The following is a 20,917-nucleotide window of genomic DNA, read 5'->3' on the forward strand; positions in this document are numbered from 1 at the left end:
TCGAGTTGGTATTTTTGGAAAAGTAAATACTTGTAAATACTTAATACAATTGAGATTCCTACCAAAATTTAGTGGTGGGGTAATACGGCTGGGTATCCGATAAGTATATCCGTTCCGAAAGATACGTGCCGAAAAATAAAACACTGAATAATACAGGAATAATTCCTGTATTATTCAAATTGTATTATTCATCCCGAAACCCTACCATGGATAAAGCTTCGTGCAGTGTGGAGGATGCGGAGAGGTATATACATATACTACAACTACATACTGTACGACCCAAGCACCGCCGCCAAGGATACAGTTTACATACCTACATATGACATATTACATTGATCCACCGTATGATCCATGGAGCTGAAAAGCCAGGGTCTGTTACTTATTATGTATGCATCCTTCAACCAAATACCTAGTTGCAAACTGAGCAGCAAACATTGCAGATACCGTAGTGATATAGCCCACGGGGTTGGGATACGTCTGACTTGTAAGAGCCTCATTTAAAGCGCTTCAGGAAATAGTAGACCTTTCGAGGTTTCGATAAGGTTAAAGCCACTCAGCCGCTTCGAATCCTCAAGACTTGCAATTACATACATGGTCACACGACAGTTGCTGCGAACCGACCGCCACTCATGAGTCTAAAGTCGGTGATACCTTTTGAATCCTTTCAGCTGGAGCGTATCGATAAAAGGGCGCAGTGTATCGTCGCACTCGAGGCAAAAAGCAGAAAAGAGGATGTCCAAAGAAACTATATCTACACCAATAAGTTAACTACGTATTCTCATTCATTTTCGAGTGAGAAGAATGCAATTGCTATGCATCGAAGCGAGGTAAATTGATAACTAGACGTACTATGATGTGAATGATAATCAATACATATAAGAACAGCTTCTTCGAATGTCGCAGAAGAAACATCCCTAGTAGCTACCTATATAGGTACCTACTCTTACATGCGTGCGCTATCCATTCCGTAACATATTATCTCTTGAATCTATCAGATACTAATAATCTAATTATAATATAGTCTAAAGTAGACACCGAGCATTCGTCAGCATCTTACCTTCTCTAATTTGCTTGGTTTCCAGATCGTTCAACACAAACTCTCATTTTAATAACGTCCCTGAGCTCGAACAGTGAGCCATCGACAACATTCCCCTGCGGAATCAGCCCAAGCCCTATCTTTTCTACGGGCTATTCTACTCGATATAGGCTGTGAGTATGGGAATCAGCGGTCCCCAGAGCTTCACCGCATCGCTCCGGTGAGATGTAGCAGTGAGTCGGTCGGACACACTATCCCGTGGCGCTACTTGTTCGCTTAACCATTGTCGCCATTCAATATCAACCATAAGCCATCTATGCGAATTATATTAGCAGACACATACATCTAGATCGCGAGAAGTAAGCCTGGGGAAAGTACGAAAAACACTACTTGGAGTGAAGATATTCTCGTTGATGTAATCATCTACAGAGTAGGTTTCCTCTATCAAGATGATCTTGTTGGATGCGACATACTCATCTGGCACTCCATGAGGAATACTTTGGCCCATACGTACGTCGCTCAACCATAAATCGATCTGTCGCAGTCGTTCTTCAAGCATACAGGATCTCGAGCCGGAATATTCCTGGCAAGCCCTCATGAGGAACACCTGATCCCTAGCTCCGCAGTTGGATCGCCTTATCTTTGAGCGAACCTCTAGCTCGCTCAGCAAGTCTCTGACGAGTTCGAGCTCCATCTTCGACGCCTCAAGTTCCCGTCGAATGTTCTCTTTCGCGAGAGCGAGCCAGCCATAGTTATCTCCGATAGCTTCTCCCGTCTCCTTCTCAACGAGTGGTGGCAATTGGTACTGTCTGCTATAGGAGGGCAGGGGCTTAGAGAGATACATTCGGATTCATCGGTTAAGGAGCTATCTTATTAAATAATTCAAGGGGCGTTTTGATGTAGCAGTCTCGATATTTCTTCCCCGGCCGTTATCGTCGATCACGGTTTTCGCAAGAAGGTCCATACGACACTTCGAGACAGTCTCAGGGCCGTACGAAGTGGGTGTATGATGTAAAAGTACCAGGTCATCAAATAAAGGGCCTTTGTTCGCATAGGTATAATGTAGATTATTTCTAAACAAAGGGAATTAACTTGGACGAATCCATATTATACGTAGCTTAATAAAGAAAAATTCCCCTCTACCTAGGTACTCATATGTTTATCAGTACTACGAGTGTGATATGCCATTAACTCTCAGTTAGTTTAGAAATACAACTTTCAGAAGGCTCCCCAAACACGATTTCCTTGTGACGAAAACGAAAGTACGAGACGTCATCTCAATAGGGGGGCGCATATAACCCAACCTATTACGCTAATCTCTGAGTTTTGTGTAAGGGTAAGTTACCTATATTATTCTACCTATATTATATACCATTTGGTGTCTGTCACACGAATATGCCCGAGTTTACGAGGGGTTATTGTGTCGAATTTTTTCCATGGCCCAAATAGGAAAGTAACTCAATGGGCAGTATATGGCACGTGCGCAATTATGTAAACTCGGGCATATTGTGCAGCCCGCAGGGCTGCCTCCAGTTTAGCAAGTTAGGCAGTTCGTTAGGGTTGGTAGTACTTGACTAGTAGTGAACCGTTTCAATGCCAACAGACGTTACTTTGCTAGTTTCCCCCCTTGATTTAAGCACTTAGGTAGGAAACCAATAGTATCTACAACTATGAACGGCCATTGTGCCCAGTTATACAATAAAGTGACTGAAACAAAGGATAAAACAATTTCATTCGTAAATACCTAGTTTGGTATCTTTCTTCCCAGCTAAATATGATTTGTCACAATAGTTATGTTGTAGAAAGGACTTTGAGATGTTATAACATTCCATTGCCTCCAAGAAATGTATGTGGTCAACATCGGCATCCATCACTCACTTATCAGCCACTTTCGTCACTCGCTAATAGAACTCGCATTATTACGCCAAGAGTGACCAATCAGCAAATCTCCAAGGTTGAGAATGTGTGTGAGACATATAGAGTGGTATCATTGCTATGAATGTCAACATGAGTTTAATCATCGAATAGTCTTGAGGTCGTGTGCCAAAGCTGCGATGGGAAGTTGTATAAAGGTTAAACAGCAACGAGATGTTATCTTGAACTACGATACCTGCATTACTTGCAAGAGGTCTAGGAGAGCCGAGGAAATTTGCCAGCAGAAAATATATCGGCAGGTTCCCTTATACTATACTGTTAGAAATGGAAGGTTCATACGGGAGGATTTCTGGTAGTTTAGGTAGGTTTATGACGATCTGGGCTAACCGGACCTATCGAACAATTGGTAGGTTTGGTCAAATAGGCTTGGTTAGAATTAGATAGAACCATTCCATGCATGCTAATGACAGAAGCTTATAGAAGGTATATTAGAGTAACTAGGTGATTTAAGATGAGGAAGATAGACCGGATCACTTTAATAGTCGCTTATTGTTTCGCTTGTTGTTAGATACTAACATAGACTTTGAGGCTGCGCTATGTATTACCTGGTCATGAATTCAATCCTGCGTAGAAATTAATAAAGAAATTTCATTGGTATCTAGCTTAAGTATATTTAAAGATTTATTCTAAACAGGTATCAAAATATTGTTCTCGTTAGTAGTCATCTCTTAGATCCCAAACACCATCCATGTAGATAACTGTATATTCCATAATGCGGCCTGAATAACCATCCGAAGATTCCAATCCCCCCTTGAACAAAGAAAAAGTAGAAATTTAGCCTGAGATTTTAGGTAGCATTTTTCCAAGGAGCGAGGGTCCTTTCTTCGTTGCTTTGGAGTGCTTCCCCTCTAGGACAGTTCTCCTTGCCTCGCGGGCGCTGCAGCTTAGAGCAATCTCATGCTCCCTTACCTCGTCATCATCACTCAGGCTACTCCCCGTCGTCATGGACTCCATGGAAGTGCTACTACCCATTGGTCTATGGTTACTCCTTGGAGCAGAAGCGCTTGGCGCGACGCTGACGCGAGGCAGCCTGCGTATACTTCTGCCCCAAACCGACTGTGTGCGAATTAACATGGTATTCCTGTTGCGTCTGGGATGCGGTGCTCGATGCTTCGCAATGATTAGTTCGTATTGTTGCATCATCGTCGGGTGATCAATGATCTCTTCTGCCGTGAAAGTGGTCCGTTCGACACCAAGAGCAGAGGGCATGTTATCGGTATAGTACTTGGCGAGCTCAGAAGCGGGAACCAGTGAGCCCCAAATCTCGTAGAAGGGAACTGAGCGTATATCAGGAACCTTGAGTGAATAGGCCTCAAGAATAGCGTCCCACGCAGATGATATGATGGTGTGCACAGCCCGAGCAAGATCGGGCTCGACAGACTCGACAGTCAGAGGTATACTAGGCTCTCGTTTATGTGCTGGGAGGGGAATCCTTGACGTTGAGTGATTGTCGCCGAGGCCTTTCAAATATAGTGGCTCCATCACGAAGGTAGAGGTGAGAAGAGAGATGACCGAACAAAGCATACCCAAAACCTCATCTGCGAAGGAGAGGGTTATCTTCTCGCTGAAAGTAAGGGATATATCGACGTTAGTAGGCCCTGACATGCATGATTTGACAAAGACGTCTGATGGCGGGTAGTTTATCTCTGTGTAATTTAGTTTACACGTAGCGTTCCCAACAGCAAATTCAAGTATCCCAGTATCCTTGCTTTGGTTTTTATGGTAGATGACGGTGCTGAAGCGAGTCCAAGATGGCCAGGAAGTAGCTTTTTGCATAATATCGGAGATTTGCATGTTTTGTGATATGCTAGCAACATGCTGACTTTGAACACACCGGAAATATTCATACGGTGTGATTGGAATATCTGGTAATCGTGTTCGAACAGGTAGAATATTACCTAAAGGACCGACAACATCCGAGATGCTTTGTTTACTCGGAAGGCTGAGGTTCCTCCCGTCCACGAGCTGCCCGAAGACGACGTCATCGGTGGCGGACAAGTTCGAAAGGACAACTGACCAGGCACCCTTAAGGATTGTCTCGAATGATATACCTAAGCTATGTAGTGACCTAGTAGGGATTTGTCGATGAAGAGTCGTGTGATTTAAGTTGACTTTCGCAGGCGAGGGCTGTGATATTATTTGCGTCACTGTTGCGCCTTCGAGTAGAGTACGCCAGTATCCGCTTGTACTATTTGAGTGCGCGCGATGAGAGGCTCTGGCTACTTCGCAGAAACCAGGACGTCGGGCAGGCCGATCGCTGTGATTATAAAACTGAGTCAAGTCTCGAACAAGCATAGGTAAGGAAAGTTCATCATACTGAGCTCTAGAGAGTCGTATAACGAGGACAGAGCTCTTCCCAGCGTCGAAGTAGAGAAACTTGGTGACAGGCTGGCTGAAATCAACAAGCTGTGCTTGCTCCCTCTTGATGAGCTTCGTGGTCAGGTTGCTGAGTCTCCAGCTCTGGCACTGGTATCTTAGAAACTCCGGACGATGCGACCGATAGACGGCCTGGTAGAGTTGACGACTATGGTTGGCAAATGCGGTTCTGAGTATAGGATGAGCGTCGGTTAACATAAAGCACGCATCTTGAAGTTTATGCCAGTCTAGAGATCCAGTGATGCTAATCTCCAAGTAATCAACATTGCCACGAGTCTGTAGCATCCCGGACTCAATGAACATTGCTTGTAACGATGACGTCTCGGTTGCATCCTCAATCAAGCTGCTGTCAATTCCAAGCCGTAACACAATTGCCTTGCTGGTAGGAGAATTTGGGTGGTTTGATTGCGTCGGTTCAAAAACCTCTTGAATGGCTGTGGGATATATCTCTATAGTAACACCTCCCCTACATATTTCAGCCAGGGAGATGTTTCGAAGGATATCGATAATAGAAATACCAACTCGACGCTGTTTGCACTCTCTGATTAGTTCATGGGCCAAAAAAATATCACCACCTAGGGTCAAAAATCCATCGCTAGCTGTAATTGAACCTTCTTCGACACCGAGTACTTGAGCCCATATAACCCGCATTCGGCGCTCAACTTCGGTTAGGGGGAGAGGTTTGAAGCTTGTATCCTGGAGCTCTTGAGGGTTTGAGACTTCTGATATCCCGAGAAGTTGCTTCCTGGATGAACCTGCAATCATTCGTTGAAGTTCTATCCTGTTGACCTCCAAGGTCGGTGTTAGAGGCATACGCTTAACAGGTATATACGCCGAGGGCACCATATAACTCGGCAGAGTCTCTCGGAGCGCCATGTTCCCCATCTTCTTAGAAAGGTATAATCTCTCCTTTGTAGCGCGACTGAGGTTCGACAAGCCTTCGCCCCTTTTCAGCGCATTCTCTCCGAAATCGACAAATGCAGCTAGGATCGGGTCCGAGTGAGGGTCGTTGAAGGCAACCATTTCAACCACTACATCGATACCCCGACCTAGGCATTGCCGAAGCCTTGGCTCGACAACCGAAAGACGGAATCTTTTACCGTCAATTTCCGCGTCTCCGCCATCGTCTGGGGCGAACTCAATCCTACCATCTTCCAGATATCGGGCGTAATCTCCAGTCTTGAGTAGGCGACTCCCAGATTTTTCTAGTAGCGACATTGGAAAAACTGCACTCTTTTCAACCCAGGCCTTGATATCAGGTTCGTGGATATCCAACCCGGTAGCAAGTGTCGGCCCCCCTATTATCAGCTCGCCAAGGGCGCCTACTGGCATGAGCCGGTTACTATCTTCGGGGCTCACTATCCAGAAGTTTCCGTAGAATGGGTTACCGAAGCATTGCGAAGCCTTGGAATCGGTCACTTCGGTGGCAGAAAGTGCAAGGGGACCAGCTTCAGGAGAACCATACGCCATCAATACCTTAGCCTTGCCGATCCACGGCGTATAGACATCATCGTCGAGGTGCTGTGCACGAATGCAGACGATGGAAAGGTCCGGTAGGCTTTCTGGATCTAATTTCCTTGACAACGTCGGTGTCAAATATGTCCAGTTAACATGCATGCTCCTGGCAGCTCTGGAGAAGTCCGTAATCCTCTCCGAGGCTGAAGGGATACAGACACAGCCTCCGTTAACCAAGGTGGTGAATATTTCAGAAAGCGCAATATCGGCGTTATACGAAGAAAGCTGCATGACCCTACTGGATGGGTTGATCAGTAGCGTAGAACCCTGCCCGACACAAGCAGCTGCTAGGGACCCGTGGCTATATGAGATGCCCTTGAAGGTCCCAGCGGACCCGGCGCTGAAGAGAATGCACGCTATTTCATAGGGCGCAAGATGAAGAAGTTCCATATCAACAGCTTGCGCTGAAATAGCTAGGACCGCGTTTTCGTCCACAATGATGACCTTTGCCACAAGACCATCGACATGCCTCCGAGCACTGGCAGAGCAGAGCACGAAATCGGCACCGACTTCTTGGATCGACCAAGGAATGATCGAGGGGATCCCGACGTCAATAGGTACCAAGATTGCGCCAGCGCTAGAGCGGTCAGTATATGGTTTAGCTTTACAAGATATCAACTTACTGTAGTACCGCTAGCATGGCCACCACAGCCCAGCGACTCTTGTCCATCACCACTGGTACGGGTATCTGCGGCTTCAGCCCAGAAGCTAAGAGATGTTTAGCAAGGACTATGGAGAAATCATGTAGATCGCCATAAGACAAGTTCCCATCCCACGCACAGATGGCTTGAATTTCAGGATTTAACGAAGCTTGGTGCGCAACTAAGTCGTGCACATGCCCCTTAGGTATGTCGGCTTGAGGCATGCTATTCCATGATAGGATTTGCTCATGATCGCGCATACTGAACAGGTCTACCTCCTGAACCATACTAGTTGGTGAGTCCAGGATGGCTTCAATAGCCCTTCCAAAGGCACATGCTACGGTGATTGCTTGATCGGAGTTGAGTATGCGGTATCCAATGTCGACTGTGATATTCCCATCGTGGAAGTATACATCAACACCGACATCGTACTCTGAGGCTTGCTCGGTCCTGATGTGTTGACGTTTCGAACTTGTAGAGGTCCCATGTGAGATGTATTCATATCCGAACGAAAGGTAGGTATTGAATAAGCGGCCACCTCTGATCTGTAGTTCATGCTCAACCCTATTTACGGGTACGCTCTGGTGATTAAGTGCTTGTATACGATGCTTTTCCGCGTTTAGCAATAGCTGTGTGACGAACTCTTCAGTGCGAATTTCGAGCTTGGATGCCAAAACAGTTGAAAATGAACCAACAGTATTTCTCAAGTTCTCGACGTGGAAATCTCTACCGGCAATGCGATACCCGAAACAAACACTGTCTTTCCCGGTATAATTTCGTAACAGTAAACCCCAGGCAACTGTAAGTATGGCAGAGATGTCTATGTTGTACTCGTTAGCGAGAGCTTTTAGCCTCTCGCATGGAATGTCAAGACCAATAGACGTAGTCTCCCACTCGCTTAGGATATGAGGCTGTGATACAAGTATGGGAAACGAGCACGGCTGAACACCCCCTAAATACTCCTTCCAAAAGTCAATACTGGAAGAAGCTGTCTTCAAGTATTGCACATATCGAGGATAGGATGCTTCGGGCCCAGATGGGATTGGGTCATGGAAGTAGGCTTGCTCGATTTCTTTGAAGAGAATGGCCATGCTGGCAACCTTGACTTGTAATCAGTTATCGGTAAAAGTTATAAGGAGGTAAATAACATACGTCGCATACTGCTTGGCTCGCTTCTAACTTTACGAAAGTCTTTCCAGCTACTTGACATACAATGAGCCTATGCCAGGGAATACCTTCATTTAATGATAAAGGGGGTAGGTTGTCAATAGATGCCATTGCATCCTCGATGTTGTCGCTTTCAAGGAAAAGCATGGTAGGCGAATGAGATCTTAAAACTATCTAGTCGAACAGGCCGTTATTTGAGGCGCTTTGGGAGAAGACAGTTCTTAGAGCAGAGTGTTTTGATGTTACTTGAAGCCAAGCAGCACAGATGCGCGAAATGTCAACAGGCCGATCAGACGTCGCGAGGTCGCAAATCATCAACGCCTTAGAACTCCCCGGCACCAAGGCCTGATTTATAATAATATCCTGCTGAATTTCTGTTGCGGGATAAATAGCCTCGATCTTGGAAATGTTTAGATTGAGACGTGGTAGGATTGTCGTATTTAGTCGGTTAAGCTCCTCATCAGTCACGTTTATGTGAAGAACGTCAGATGAAGATAGCCCGGAATTTTCATGCTGTAGCCCTTCTGCAGCTTGGCGGAGCATCTTCTCGTAACCATAAATCCAACTATGTATCTTCTCTTGATGTGCGGAACTTTTATGATAAAGAACGTTGACATTAGTTTCACCTCCCTCGACTGATATTGAAACCTCGAATACGGCGAGACGTCCGATATCGCTCCCGATATCTAACATACTTGGAGCCAGCATCCTACCTAACGTAGGAAGTTGTTCTAATACGGTGTCTTGACTTTGTACGTTTTGCGTTGTCCCAGCATAAGTAAACATGAGCTCGAGAGGGCAGTAGGAGGAAACAAATGAAAGAGCAGAGGCACTATCTATTAGATTCTTTGTAAACTTCAAGGCGCCTTTGTCAGTGGTAGCATGTTCTGAACCCTTGACTCGGCCGAGTATAGTTGAAATGGTGTCCACTGGAGAAGCGTCGATAGCCACCGGGCAGAGCGAGGTGAACCATCCCACAGTCTCTGATACATTTCGCCCCGTTCCGAATACGGACCTCTCATTTACTTGCTTCCAAAGAGTCGGTAGTGGGCGGTCGTGGAAACCCTGCGCAAAGGAAAGGATAAGAGCAGCCATGAAAAGGTCTACGGAACTCGCCTGAAGCGCTCGACAGCTAGCTTCAAGAGCTGAGGTGACATCTGCACTGAGCGTAAATCCTGTAGCCAGCGTATTCCCGTACGTGTTAAAGGCAGGATCAATTCCCCAGTATTTATAGTTTCCCACCGGCGCGTCGAAAGGGAGTTCCATTTCCCGTATGCGATGTCTATGGTGAAGCGTCCATTCTCTAAAAGAGAGGGTGTGGCCGGATATGAGATACCCCTTGGTGAGTAACCCTTCCAAGTCATCTGCTATGACGCGCCACGAATTTGAATCGACGACAAGATGGTGAGCAACCATATAGAGCATCTGGCGACCGTAGCGGGTGTGGAAATGGTGGGCAGCAAAGACAGGACCTGTCTCGATATCGATCGTCTCTTGGGCGATTCTGACCACTCTTTCAACTTCGGCATCCGTCGTAACTGTATGGTGTGCAAAATGATATGAAGATGAGATATCCGATTCTATCGACTGACACCAGGAACTTCCGCTACGTCGAAACCGACATCTAAGCATAGAATGATGACCGACCACAGCCTCTACCGCCGCCGTCACGTCCTCAATGCTTATAGCTCGCTTCAGTCGAAATAATATGCTCTGGTTGAACCTGTACTCGCTGTTCCTAGTTTCTCGTTGGTAAACGTCACTACCCATCGAGGTATGAAAATATAAACGCTGCATAGGTGAGAGTTCAAAGGTATCTACCGGGATGCCGTCTATATTATGCGAATGCGACTTACTTGACGTTGCAAGGGCAGCAAGTTGAGTTAATGAAGTCGCTTGCATGATATCTTCTGTATCGAGGCAAATACCCTGAGATTCGCATTTAGCTGCGAACTTTGTTGCGGCGTTCTCATCGCCACCTAAGCTTGCGAACGACATATTCATGCCTATACCGGTTTGATCCATCTGCAGCACCCTACTTGCCGTCTTCTGGAGGCGCCTTTCGATTACACTTGCGGGCCGTCTTAAACTCGCCATCGAGTCGATGGACAAAATTTGATGGTATACCTCGTCATTGGCGTTTTGAATCCATGTTTGTAGCTTTCTCCGGTTAATATTACCGGAATCGTCTAAGGGCATATTTTCTAACACGATCCAGACGCTGGGAATAAGACTCGGCGGTACTTGAGACTCAACCACTTTTCGAATAGATGGCAGCTTGATGGTATAATAAGGGCTCTGTAGTTTAACTTCGCAGTCATCTGGGCCGTCCACCACACAGCTTGTGAGGGTGGCAAATGCCACGAGCCGGCCCTCGAATGGGCCAGCCTTTGATTTGAGCACAGAAGCCTTCGAGACATCACTATGTTGATAGAGAATTTGCTCAACTCTAGCATAACGTCTCCTGGATACTGTAGGTTTGAGATGTGGTTGGACGAGGGAGTATCTAGCCGCCGCCTTGGGTGGGATTGCTGGAGGTTTAGAATAGTCTGGTATTTGATATTGATATCTGTCCGATTGGATCTCTAGCGACTCTGGTTCGAGTGGGCTAACAGTCGTGGGTTGGATCGTTCTCTCCGAAAGTTTATGTGGGACAAGCGGCGTTATACGCGTCTCAAGCTCGGCGATAGTCTTGCAGTTCATGATATCCCTGGTCTTAATAGCTAGACCCACGTCCATACACTCCGCTCGAAGCTCTCTAGCCTTTCGGCAGTTGCCTCCAAGATCTAGGAACGATTCATCTAGAGGCATCGATCCACCATCAATCCCGAGGATGCTAGTCATAGCAGCACTAAGGCGCTTTTCGACCAAGTCGCCCATTGACTTCCTCCATTCGACAGTATCAACTAGGGGTGAATAGTCCGAGACTGAGCCCACGGAATCTTCTCTTCCCGCTAGCTTCGATCTATCTAGAAGCTGCTGAGTGTTACTCGAACCGGAATATACAGAGCTAGAGTCATCATAATCCTGTGTCAAACTATGGAACGGCTGAGGAAGAGACCTCGCGTCAATGCCTAGAGCATTAGCCACCTCAGATCTTAGAAGCTGCCCGGCATTATTTTGGTTATCTGGCTTGTTTATGGGAAAGGAAGTGTTAATGAAAAGGTTCTTCTTTTTGAGCGTGCTATTTGCTCTGTTCGGCAAGCCACGGGGCTCGCGATTTACCCTGTCCGGTTGGGGTTCAGATAATTCGTCCGAGGAATCGGATGAAGACAGTATCAAGAAGCTTTCTCCTATCCGGTACGCCATCGTTAGAGATGATGGAAGGCAATATAGGAAGGGTACATAGGACAGTGAATGGGTTCCGCTTCCGAAAATGAACTGTTAGCTATAGTAAAGAGAGCATTTTATATTGGGGGGTTCACGAAGACTCTATTAAGTCGCAGGTTGTATGACATTAGAATGGAAAAAGAGCGAGAAAAGGAGATTAAGAGATGAGATATGGAAATAAAATGGCATGATATTACTGTATAGATATGCTTGGGTGAAGCGGACATTGGATTATAGGATTTCCTCCAAAGACAGAAATGTCGGGATCCGGCAGACTCTCTGCAGGTAGCCATCTTGGCCCTGTACATATGGAAGATCCTAGCTACGATCGACAATTGAAATACATACTATGTATATACATGATCCTTTTGCGGTTTGAGGCTGGGGCTGACGTACTATGAAGAAGTGAAAATGGCGTAAGCCGGAGTTCCCAGAGAGATATAAAGTCAAGAGGCTCCCCCCATTGTACACGGCATGTTAGCTGAGCTAAAAATAAGAAGAACTTATGCCAGATCTAATCCCAGTTAGGGTTAGATTGCAGCATATCTCACAAGTCTCATAGGCCTAGGGCCCTAGATTAACATAAGCTGGAATTCAGCTTTCTAAGGGTCTTCCGGAATCTCCAAGGATTTGATTCCTAGGTACTCACGTCACCAATCATCTTCCCTCGGCCGACGCAGTGGTTTTCCTTAGAATAAATCCTCAGATCCTTAAAAGAAACGCATTGACGGGTGCGAATCCTTGACTAACCGTTATTCTTTAGCTTCTACTAACCTCAATATCCCTTACGATCAACGCATCTTCACAATGCCACGCCGCATTCATAAAACACCGTGAGGTCATCGCCCAGGAACGAGCTCACGCGCGCCACATTAGCAGATATGGTAGTAGATATATTTACATATATAATGTATGTATATCAATACACCTTGCGATCTACTTGGTCCGTGTCATCCATGTCTGCGCCAATGAATCCATCCAAGCCAACATCATTCTTAAATCCCGACATGGAAAAGCAAGGTCCAGTCAACGCGGGCTTGCAGCATCGGTACCCGAGGGATCCTTTAGGCTTTCCTGCATCTACTGTACTCTCATAAAATTTATCATATCGGAACATCATCCATAATCTCGTACCATTCCGGACTACTTACTGTACAGGATAGAAACCCGTAAAACATGCAAACAGCCATTTCTAGAACCACATATAATACAAACGCGCCCGATAATCCTCGTTGCCATATCCCATTTATCGCGCGGTACAAGTAAGGCCCGCGACTCCATTGGACCATCATCTTCGCAATATTGATTACGGGGTATCATCCATCTGAGCCATGAGGAACATTGACGAAGCCATCGTATAGAGCCTCATCCGTTTCAGACGCCAGCTCCTAAACAACCACCTCCTCATCATCAGGGTCTTCAATGCTTGTTCTTCGAGTTGCTTCATGCGTGCTCTTGATCTTTTCTCCATCGTCGCCCGTAATCTCACCCGTAACCTCCACCGGACTCTCCGCCGGTACATCGCTATCTTTGACCTTTTGTTTCTCCTTATCCTTTGACCCGAACGGCCAGAGGCTAGTGAAGGCCGACGCCTTTTGACTTTGGGAGGACGGGTGAACAGGAAGTGGCTTTACGATTACTCCACCCTTTTCATTGCTCCCGTCCTTGTCGACCTCGGGCATCGCAAAATCCCCAAATTCCTCGTCCTCCTCGTCCCCTCTAGCTTGCTCGTCCTTTTCTGAGTCGGAATCGTCCCTACCATCCCCAAATCTTTCCTTACCTCGTCGCAAAGCTCCTCGCCACCAGCTCCCCCTAGATGGCCCCGCACCCCAAGACTCCGCATTGTTATCATCTTCAGCAAGGCCGTCATCACTTTCATCGTCTACGTCATCCTCTCCGTCGTCCTCAAAAGGATTGCGGAGGATACTTTCAGATTCCCTGTCGAGTACGGTCTCATCGGATTCCTGATTACCCTCTATCCCTCCTGGCTGGGTCGATGAGCCACCGGAAGTCTTCTGGTGCATCGCGAGCCTCGCAGCCAGTTGTAGACGTGCGCGTGATGGAGGAATGTTTAGTGGCGGCGGTGGTGGAGGTGGGGGCGGAACAGAAGGGGGATCCATTGATGCCGAAGAAGCCGCATTCAGTGAATCTGTATAGGCGCGAAACTATTGAACTATTAGTAAATGCATTTGACTCAATAATATAATCGTTTTTGCACGTGGGCTGTTGAGGTGAGATGCATCATAAGAAACCAAAGATAGTTGCATCGCGCCAGGGACAAGTTACCTCGTTATTAACATCCTCTTCATTATCTTCTGCTTCATCTTCTTCTTCGTCACTTGAGCTGCCGAAGCCGGATCCCGATAGCAAGCCAGAGCTTATGCTGAAAGGTCCGATGCTGCTTCCGCTGCCATTATCCTGTATTTCCATACTACCCCCAGTGCCATTTAACCCAGCCTCAGCAAGCGCGTTGGAGCCACCACCCTGGGCGCCACCAAGTCCCAGGCTTGACAAGCCCATACCACCCAGACTATTGCCACCCATCTGCGTCCTGTTGCTCATAGCAACTTCGGGCCTAACTCCCCCAAGGATGGCATTGTCCCTCTCCCTTGTTTCCGCGAGGGCACCCTCAACATACATAATCCAATCCTGGCTCATGACGCGATCCAAGACAAGCTCCGAGAGGAGCTCTGGTGGATTCCGCTCCGTGAACTTTACCACCTCTTCAGCAATAAGCGTCAGATGACCCATATAACCCATCCGGGTCTTATTTCGAGCTTGGGACTGCTCGCTGGATCTTTGGCCGTTAATAATAGCGTTGGTGATATCGGCAGCTTCAAATAATGAGATTGCTAGAGTAGGGTTATAGCCGCGATCCATAGGGCCATTGAATACTTGCTGGACGATGTCATAAACAACGTTATGGAGAAAGTTATTCCAGGGATATTTGAAAAAGAAGGACTATTCAAAATCAGCTTCCTAGAATGAACAATGTCATTTAAGATCACTCACTAGTATCGTTGGCACAACCTGATGTTCCACAAATTGCATTTTGAGGTAATCGCCGACAACTGGCTCAAGGCGCTGTTCTATATTTCCAGATAGAACCAACTCGGGTTGATGAGCTTGAACAGTGGGGACACTGCCCGCATTCTCGGACTCTGGTTGTAAAGGCTCGCGAGGAACTACACTCGGCTCACTTTCTATAGGCGCATCGTTCACAGCAGACTTCTCTCCGGTCTGAACTACTGAGGTAGTAGAGTTTTCTGTAGCCTCGGGGCTGCTTCTAGGAGACTCTTTAGGCACATCTTGTAACTGTAGTGTTTGGACGTCAATTGACATAGAAGGCCCATCATCATGCTGTTGACCTGGTGTCTTTACCTGATGCTGCCCAGTGCTTGTTTGGGACACCTGTGACGGCTGCGGATTGGCTGCGGGAACATCACTCTGTTCTTGCACTAACTTCTGAGTAGCGGTCGGCTTCTTTGGGGAGAGAGGCGCAACCATGAGCTCGGGATTTTCGAATTGTTGCTCATTGAGTTTACTATCGTAGACGTTTAGCCTTGGAGAGCTAAGAGGCTCTTCCACGAAATCGTCATCCTCCCTATCGAGAAATGACGAGACTTGTCCGGTAGGAATTTCGTCCTCGGCTTTCACAAACTCATGCGATGTATCCTCGGTCATTTCGCCCAATGGAGTAACTTCCTCAAATCCGTCGTCATCGGAAGCATTTGTGATCTCTAGGCGGCGGGCATCATCTGGAGAGGAGTGCCGCATGCGCATAGTCAGATCCTCCGATGATTGCACCTCCTCGCCACGATTTGTTGCAAGTCGGCCCTCGACTCGTAGTCGCTGGCGTTCTTCGTCTCGAAGCGCGATCACCTGCTCCGAACCAACTTCGTTGAGCAGCGCCATATTGCTACAATGGAGGAGTTCAGCCATGAGCTCACAGGTCTTGAACCGATCAAAACCGAGAGGCTCGATCTTCTCTCCAAAGGTAGAATCTAACCGCTGCCTTTGGGAAGAGGCCGGGGCATTGAGGATTTTTGTCATAAAGGCGGGGACGTGGTCGGCGAAGAGCCGGAGCAGAGTACCTAGATAAATAGGATCACGACTAGAGGGCAAGGCATTCGAATCAGGACCAACATCCGGATCATAATCGGAGTTGTTCTTGCGGATGACCTCAATGACAATTCCAACGCCAACAGTAAGGGGATTCCCACCATCAAGCATGTATCCAATTAGCTTCTGGACACAAGGCTTGGATACTAGCTGGCGTGTAAGCTCGTTCGGACCGATGCAGGCCTGCTCGTTCTGCGAGGCATTGGCGGAGACAGTGATGATAGCCTTGATGAAGTCTCCGGCAGACGTCTGCGTAGCAGGACTGTGCTCCGGCCCAAGAAATGAGAGTAGCGTCGGCATGACATCTTTACCGTAAAGCCACTGGTTCCAGGGGATTCATGTTAGCAATATACCGTGAGCTGACTGACCGATCGGTCTCTTTGGATATCTAAACACACCTCAACTATACCTTGACCATTCTCTATTCTCTCAAGGCTAATGATCTTAAGCAGGAGATCCATTATCATGGGACAGTCGACATGACGTAGCATGTTGGGGACCGCATCGTCAAGAGACTTCAAGAGATCCAGCATTTCCTCCGTCTTTTTATCGAACAAGGCTTCGTTAACCTTGGTAAAATAGCTCGCCTGAAGGGGATCTAAGGGAGACGGATGTTTGAGGAAATTCCAAAAGTTGCGCAGAAGTTGGTGGCTTTCCATCAGAGCTTCGTAGATAGACCAATTATCGGAGGAGAGGACTTCAGCAGCAACATAAGCATATCTGTTCCTCTTCTTCTCAGCCTCATCCTCCTCGGCTCCATCACTAGTTGCTCTTGATGAGGCACGCGGGCGGCCAAAAGATAGGGCCCTAGACTTGCCCTTCTTCTCATCCTCGTTAGCTTCCTCTTCGGGGACTTCTACAGGTTCAAGCTTCGGTGTGATAACATATTCGAGGAGCTTCTCGAGCACCTTGGACTCGCGTAAATACTCGATAAGCTTAGTATTGTGCTGTTTCAGCTCCTGGATTAGGTCGCTCTCATCAAGCAGATCTTCGAGTTGGAAGTCAGGCTTGTCGAGAATGGTATCGATAGTCGAGATGTTGGCGTAGCCGCCAAATCTCCAGAACATGTCGATTCGTAATGGGGGCGCGACGCCCTATGTCACTGCGCCGGTAGGGCTGCACCGGCACCGGACTGGCAAAAGTAGAGGTACGTGTGTCGAAGTGAATGCGAGTGCAGATGGACGGCGGGTGTAGGGAGTGGGATTCGGCATACGAAAGCCTGTCCTTTACCCGGGTCTGGTCGGATCGGATCCAAGTTTAGTGGCGCGCGCGCGGGGGAAAAATAAGGGCGAAATGAATTGTGATATCGTCACCGGTATAGGTTATGTGGGTTTCCCACGTGTGGTCAAGTAGGAAATTTCTCGATTTTTTTTTCCCGACAGTCGGTTCTATCCGTCGAAATGGAATGGGATTGTCGGGTTTTTGGTCCGGTACTTTTTTATTCGCACCTTGGAACCCCTTCAACTACATAAGCCAATTGCAAAATACTGCTAATCCAGATTTCGATGTCTGTATGCCAAAGGCAAGATACAGATGCGGATAGAAAATAAAGATATGATCAGGCAGCGATTGTGGATTCGGGCGCTTGTTGTTTAGCTAAATAAGGTAAGGAGGTATGTATGGTAATTGGATTTCTTGAGTCCACCCCGTCTTAATCCGCCGCTGGAGTCGAAGTAATAAAGGGGAATGGCTTGGTGGGGAAGGGGGTGAGGGGAAGGGCTGAGCAAGGTACCTTTAAGTAGTTAAAAAAAGAGAAGTGGCTAGACGAAGAGATGGAAACCACAACTTGTTCAAAAACGTGAAGAAGATATAGAAGTAGAAGATCAAGCTATGCTACTAGATAAAAATAGGGTTGAGATATGTATGTAGTAGATTGGAGGTTGTAGGTAAGAAAGAAGTGTCAGCCTGATAAGTCTCGAATTTCCCACTTCTTGGGTCTTGGCCGGGGAATTTGAACTGCGGAGACCGGGCGTGCCTGCTTCAATGCTTGATACACGTTATTACATGTTAGTCACCCGTACTTGCATGTGTCTACACCAGGTACCGTACATGGAGGTAGTACAAGTTGAGGTACGTGCACTTTTAGGCACATCATCTCACACCGTACCTAACGAAAAGTTGCGCAAACCACCCAGGACCCCGCTGCATAGGTAACTTAGGTACCTAACCTTAGGTACATAAGGTAGGCAGTTTAGCAGGTATAAATACAGTATTCTATACTCTCTGTTTTTACTGTATGCACCTCTCGAGCTTCTACCTCCCTAACCGTTAAGCTTATACGGCAATCTTAGAAACATACATCCCTTTTCTAAATAGAAGGGGTTGAATTATATCGCATGATTTGAACTAAGCTTCATGTAACATTAGGTTAAGGACTCAATTTTTTACGTACGTGGGAACAATATGAGAAATATGAGAATAAACTAGCTCAATGCTAGATCGTATATTCAAGTCTCTCCTCGGTATGCAATGATAGGGTATCTATTTTCTTCCATATCTACGATGCTGTCGCGACCATTGATCAGCCTGAACGATGCAATAGCACCACAGAAAATGACGCCAACCTTGGACTTAACAACGCCAACAAATCTCGTTACTTCTTCCCTTCATCAAGTTCGCCCTCCCTGCCAGCCCGCCCGCGCCGTTCTTTAATCTCCCACATCCGTAGGGTTAAAGCTTGTTTCTAGTCATTTTCCCGTACCGCCTCGAAGAACGGCGTGTTTCCGGTGTCTGCAGTTTTCTACGGCAACAATATCCGAGGCAGTATCTGAAGATAAACGCCCCAACCTTTGGCTTCGAGACCTCGCTACTCTGACCATAAAAGCTCTCGAGCTTTAACGGAAGCTAAGATCGCCAAAGTGACGCCAGAACGACACATCTTTTCATGTCCTATCGCATACCGTATTGGTGGTTTCAGTTGGCAAAAATCCTCAACTTACAGTCCACACACCCGGTTGCGATAACACACCGGATTTGAACATCAGCAACAGCCGCGGCTTTTGCAATGCCATTTAGAGATGTGCCATTTAGACCTTCGCCTGACCCGTTCGTCACGGGCTCGCGTATAATGCCCGGGGCCCACCTCAAACAGGAGACAAAGTGACCATGCGCGTCTACGAGCGTCTTCACATTTTTCCCTTCCTGAGCCAAATCCCAGCACCGTAACGTCTTGTCATCGGAGACACTGAGGAGGTATTTACCGCCTGGGTGAAATACCAATGCTCTAACCCAGTTATCGTGTCCGAGAAGGGTCTTAATACAGTTGCCTCTCGCATCCCAGATACGTATCGATTTGTCTCGAGAACCTGTTGCCATAAACTCCGCAGTGCTCGATGCTGGAGGCGGCTTTTTCAACCCAGCAAGTGGCGCAAGATATTGGTAAGTTGATGGAGGAGCAAGAGTGCAACACTCGACTGTATGTTCATGGCCGACGAGTGTCAGCTTGCTTTCAGGGTTAGCAAGCGAAATATCCCAGAGGCGAGCAGTCTGATCATTTCCGGCAGATAGAAGATAACGGCCATCCGGCGACGGACAAACATCTCTGACCCAATCTGCATGTCCTCGTATCGTTTTGACGCAATAGCCCGTCGTCACGTCCCATAAACGTAACGTCTTATCCCTAGAAGCAGATACGAGAAGGTTGCTAGAACTTGGCGCACCCGCTGCACCTGACGGGATGAAGCGAACGGCGCTAACGCTATGGTCATGCCCGGGTAGAGTTCTAATATTCTTGTATTCATCGGAAGGATCCCACAGCTTGATAGTTAGGTCACTCGAGCACGATGCCAGAAGGGTCCCACCCCTAGGACCACCGAAATCCACATCCAGCACTGCTTTTGTATGCCCCTTGATTGTGCGCTCCTGCTCTCCCAACTCCCAATCCCAAATTTTTATCGTATAGTCCTCGGAACCCGTGGCTAAGGAAGAGAAGACAGGGTGGAAGGCGACGCAGGTAATAGGGCCCCTGTGAGATTCCAGGGTATGACGTGGCGGAGACCGAGGGAGCCAACTAGACGGGTCTTGGTTCCGCTTGGATAGAGAGGTAGGTGTCGCATTATCCAACTCCGACTGTAGAGTAGCCGTCTTCGACTCTAGTTCCATAATCTAATATCAACGCGACATATGTTAGTAGAGAGCAGCAGCATACAAGAGGGGACTTCATCTCCCATACCTTCTTCTGTAATCGCACAACGCTAGTCCATTTCTTTTCCAAAAGACCCTCATATTTCTTAGAAGTAGCAGTATCGAACGTGTCACCAAGGTTCAGTTCTTCTCTTAAGGCAGCTGCTGTGTTAGGCAGGTTGTTTGATGACAGGTACGCAATAATGGCCTTGTGTCTAGGCTATAAGTTAGCATCATCTATTATCTTATTGTTCTTTAAGTAGTGGGAGGGGGGAACTGAGATGGAAAACGTACAGCTCTTCAGCTTGTCGAGGGGTCAGAATTTGGCTCATTTTGTCCAGTTCACTGCACGAGGCTGCTCATAGACGTAGTAATGCAAAAGTATGAAGGTCCTATGCTTTGGAGAGGTTGCGGGCAGTCAATATAACCTCAGAAGGCTATAAGCAGCACTCAGGAGAACCAGGAGGCAACAAAGAGTGTAGTTGCCCGCACACAATGCGTCGGAGTCTCAGAAGATGATCACACACAAAGATGTGTAGACGACAATAATGTGTCACCAAAGCCTTGTTTATGCTTGTTACCAGGGAACAAGAGACGTCGAAAAGGCTTCCTAGGCCAAATCGAATGAAGCTTTGTACCAGAAGTAAAAACGACACGAGGGCCAAACAGTAGA

General features: G+C 47.2%; 5 protein-coding genes across 5 annotated transcripts; 1 reads left to right on the plus strand and 4 right to left on the minus strand.

Moving 5' to 3' along the window:
* Positions 1-963: 963 nt before the first annotated feature.
* Positions 964-2,421, minus strand: F4817DRAFT_182239 (uncharacterized protein). The gene is made up of 2 exons (XM_049298366.1): positions 1,510-2,421; positions 964-1,350 (listed from the first exon to the last, which is right to left on the minus strand). Exons 1-2 carry the CDS (start codon positions 1,878-1,880, stop codon positions 1,194-1,196), a joined length of 528 nt encoding a protein of 175 aa, XP_049163070.1. The 5' UTR covers positions 1,881-2,421; the 3' UTR covers positions 964-1,193.
* Positions 2,422-2,909: 488 nt separating this feature from the next.
* On the plus strand, positions 2,910-3,535 carry F4817DRAFT_325864 (uncharacterized protein). Its single transcript, XM_049301819.1, has one exon. It carries the CDS (start codon positions 2,998-3,000, stop codon positions 3,265-3,267), a length of 270 nt encoding a protein of 89 aa, XP_049163071.1. The 5' UTR covers positions 2,910-2,997; the 3' UTR covers positions 3,268-3,535.
* Positions 3,536-3,745: 210 nt separating this feature from the next.
* Positions 3,746-11,979, minus strand: F4817DRAFT_356276 (uncharacterized protein; the record flags this gene model as incomplete). The annotated part of the gene is made up of 24 exons (XM_049305773.1): positions 3,746-5,886; positions 5,920-6,123; positions 6,163-6,396; positions 6,436-6,705; positions 6,736-6,997; positions 7,037-7,163; positions 7,197-7,275; positions 7,321-7,340; positions 7,386-7,439; positions 7,486-8,603; positions 8,656-8,844; positions 8,887-9,418; positions 9,455-9,564; positions 9,601-9,735; positions 9,778-9,832; positions 9,869-9,973; positions 10,007-10,161; positions 10,192-10,250; positions 10,281-10,461; positions 10,492-10,676; positions 10,710-10,874; positions 10,905-10,968; positions 11,005-11,079; positions 11,119-11,979. The coding sequence occupies 24 exons, from the start codon at positions 11,977-11,979 to the stop codon at positions 3,746-3,748; spliced, it is 7,380 nt and encodes a 2,459-aa protein (XP_049163072.1).
* Positions 11,980-13,254: 1,275 nt separating this feature from the next.
* Positions 13,255-17,567, minus strand: F4817DRAFT_182331 (SAPS-domain-containing protein). The gene is made up of 4 exons (XM_049298367.1): positions 16,521-17,567; positions 15,013-16,443; positions 14,287-14,961; positions 13,255-14,165 (listed from the first exon to the last, which is right to left on the minus strand). Exons 1-4 carry the CDS (start codon positions 17,187-17,189, stop codon positions 13,389-13,391), a joined length of 3,552 nt encoding a protein of 1,183 aa, XP_049163073.1. The 5' UTR covers positions 17,190-17,567; the 3' UTR covers positions 13,255-13,388.
* Positions 17,568-18,922: 1,355 nt separating this feature from the next.
* On the minus strand, positions 18,923-20,879 carry F4817DRAFT_182346 (dynein regulator). Its single transcript, XM_049298368.1, has 3 exons — positions 20,539-20,879; positions 20,294-20,459; positions 18,923-20,226 (listed from the first exon to the last, which is right to left on the minus strand). The coding sequence occupies exons 1-3, from the start codon at positions 20,574-20,576 to the stop codon at positions 19,036-19,038; spliced, it is 1,395 nt and encodes a 464-aa protein (XP_049163074.1). The 5' UTR covers positions 20,577-20,879; the 3' UTR covers positions 18,923-19,035.
* Between the last annotated feature and the right edge of the window lie 38 nt (positions 20,880-20,917).

Source organism: Daldinia loculata (assembly GCF_022478755.1).
Source record: "Daldinia loculata strain CBS 113971 unplaced genomic scaffold F4817scaffold_4, whole genome shotgun sequence".
Taxonomy (NCBI): Eukaryota; Fungi; Ascomycota; class Sordariomycetes; order Xylariales; family Hypoxylaceae; genus Daldinia; species Daldinia loculata.

Bases quoted from the DNA above. Each gene is read 5' to 3' on its own strand.
- F4817DRAFT_182346 (XM_049298368.1), bottom strand. From the start codon at position 20,576: ATGAGCCAAATTCTGACCCCTCGACAAGCTGAAGAGCT. The intron at 20,460-20,538 runs GTACGTTTTCCA...CTTATAGCCTAG, and splicing joins CCTCGACAAGCTGAAGAGCT to ACACAAGGCCATTATTGCGT. The intron at 20,227-20,293 runs GTATGGGAGATG...CGTTGATATTAG, and splicing joins TTGTGCGATTACAGAAGAAG to ATTATGGAACTAGAGTCGAA.
- F4817DRAFT_325864 (XM_049301819.1), top strand. From the start codon at position 2,998: ATGTGTGTGAGACATATAGAGTGGTATCATTGCTATGAATGTCAACAT.
- F4817DRAFT_182331 (XM_049298367.1), bottom strand. From the start codon at position 17,189: ATGTTCTGGAGATTTGGCGGCTACGCCAACATCTCGACTATCGATACC. The intron at 14,962-15,012 runs GTGAGTGATCTT...GATTTTGAATAG, and splicing joins AGGTTGTGCCAACGATACTA to TCCTTCTTTTTCAAATATCC. The intron at 14,166-14,286 runs GTAACTTGTCCC...ATAGTTCAATAG, and splicing joins AAGAGGATGTTAATAACGAG to TTTCGCGCCTATACAGATTC.
- F4817DRAFT_182239 (XM_049298366.1), bottom strand. From the start codon at position 1,880: ATGTATCTCTCTAAGCCCCTGCCCTCCTATAGCAGACAGTACCAATTG. The intron at 1,351-1,509 runs GTATGTCGCATC...TAATTCGCATAG, and splicing joins CCTCATGGAGTGCCAGATGA to ATGGCTTATGGTTGATATTG.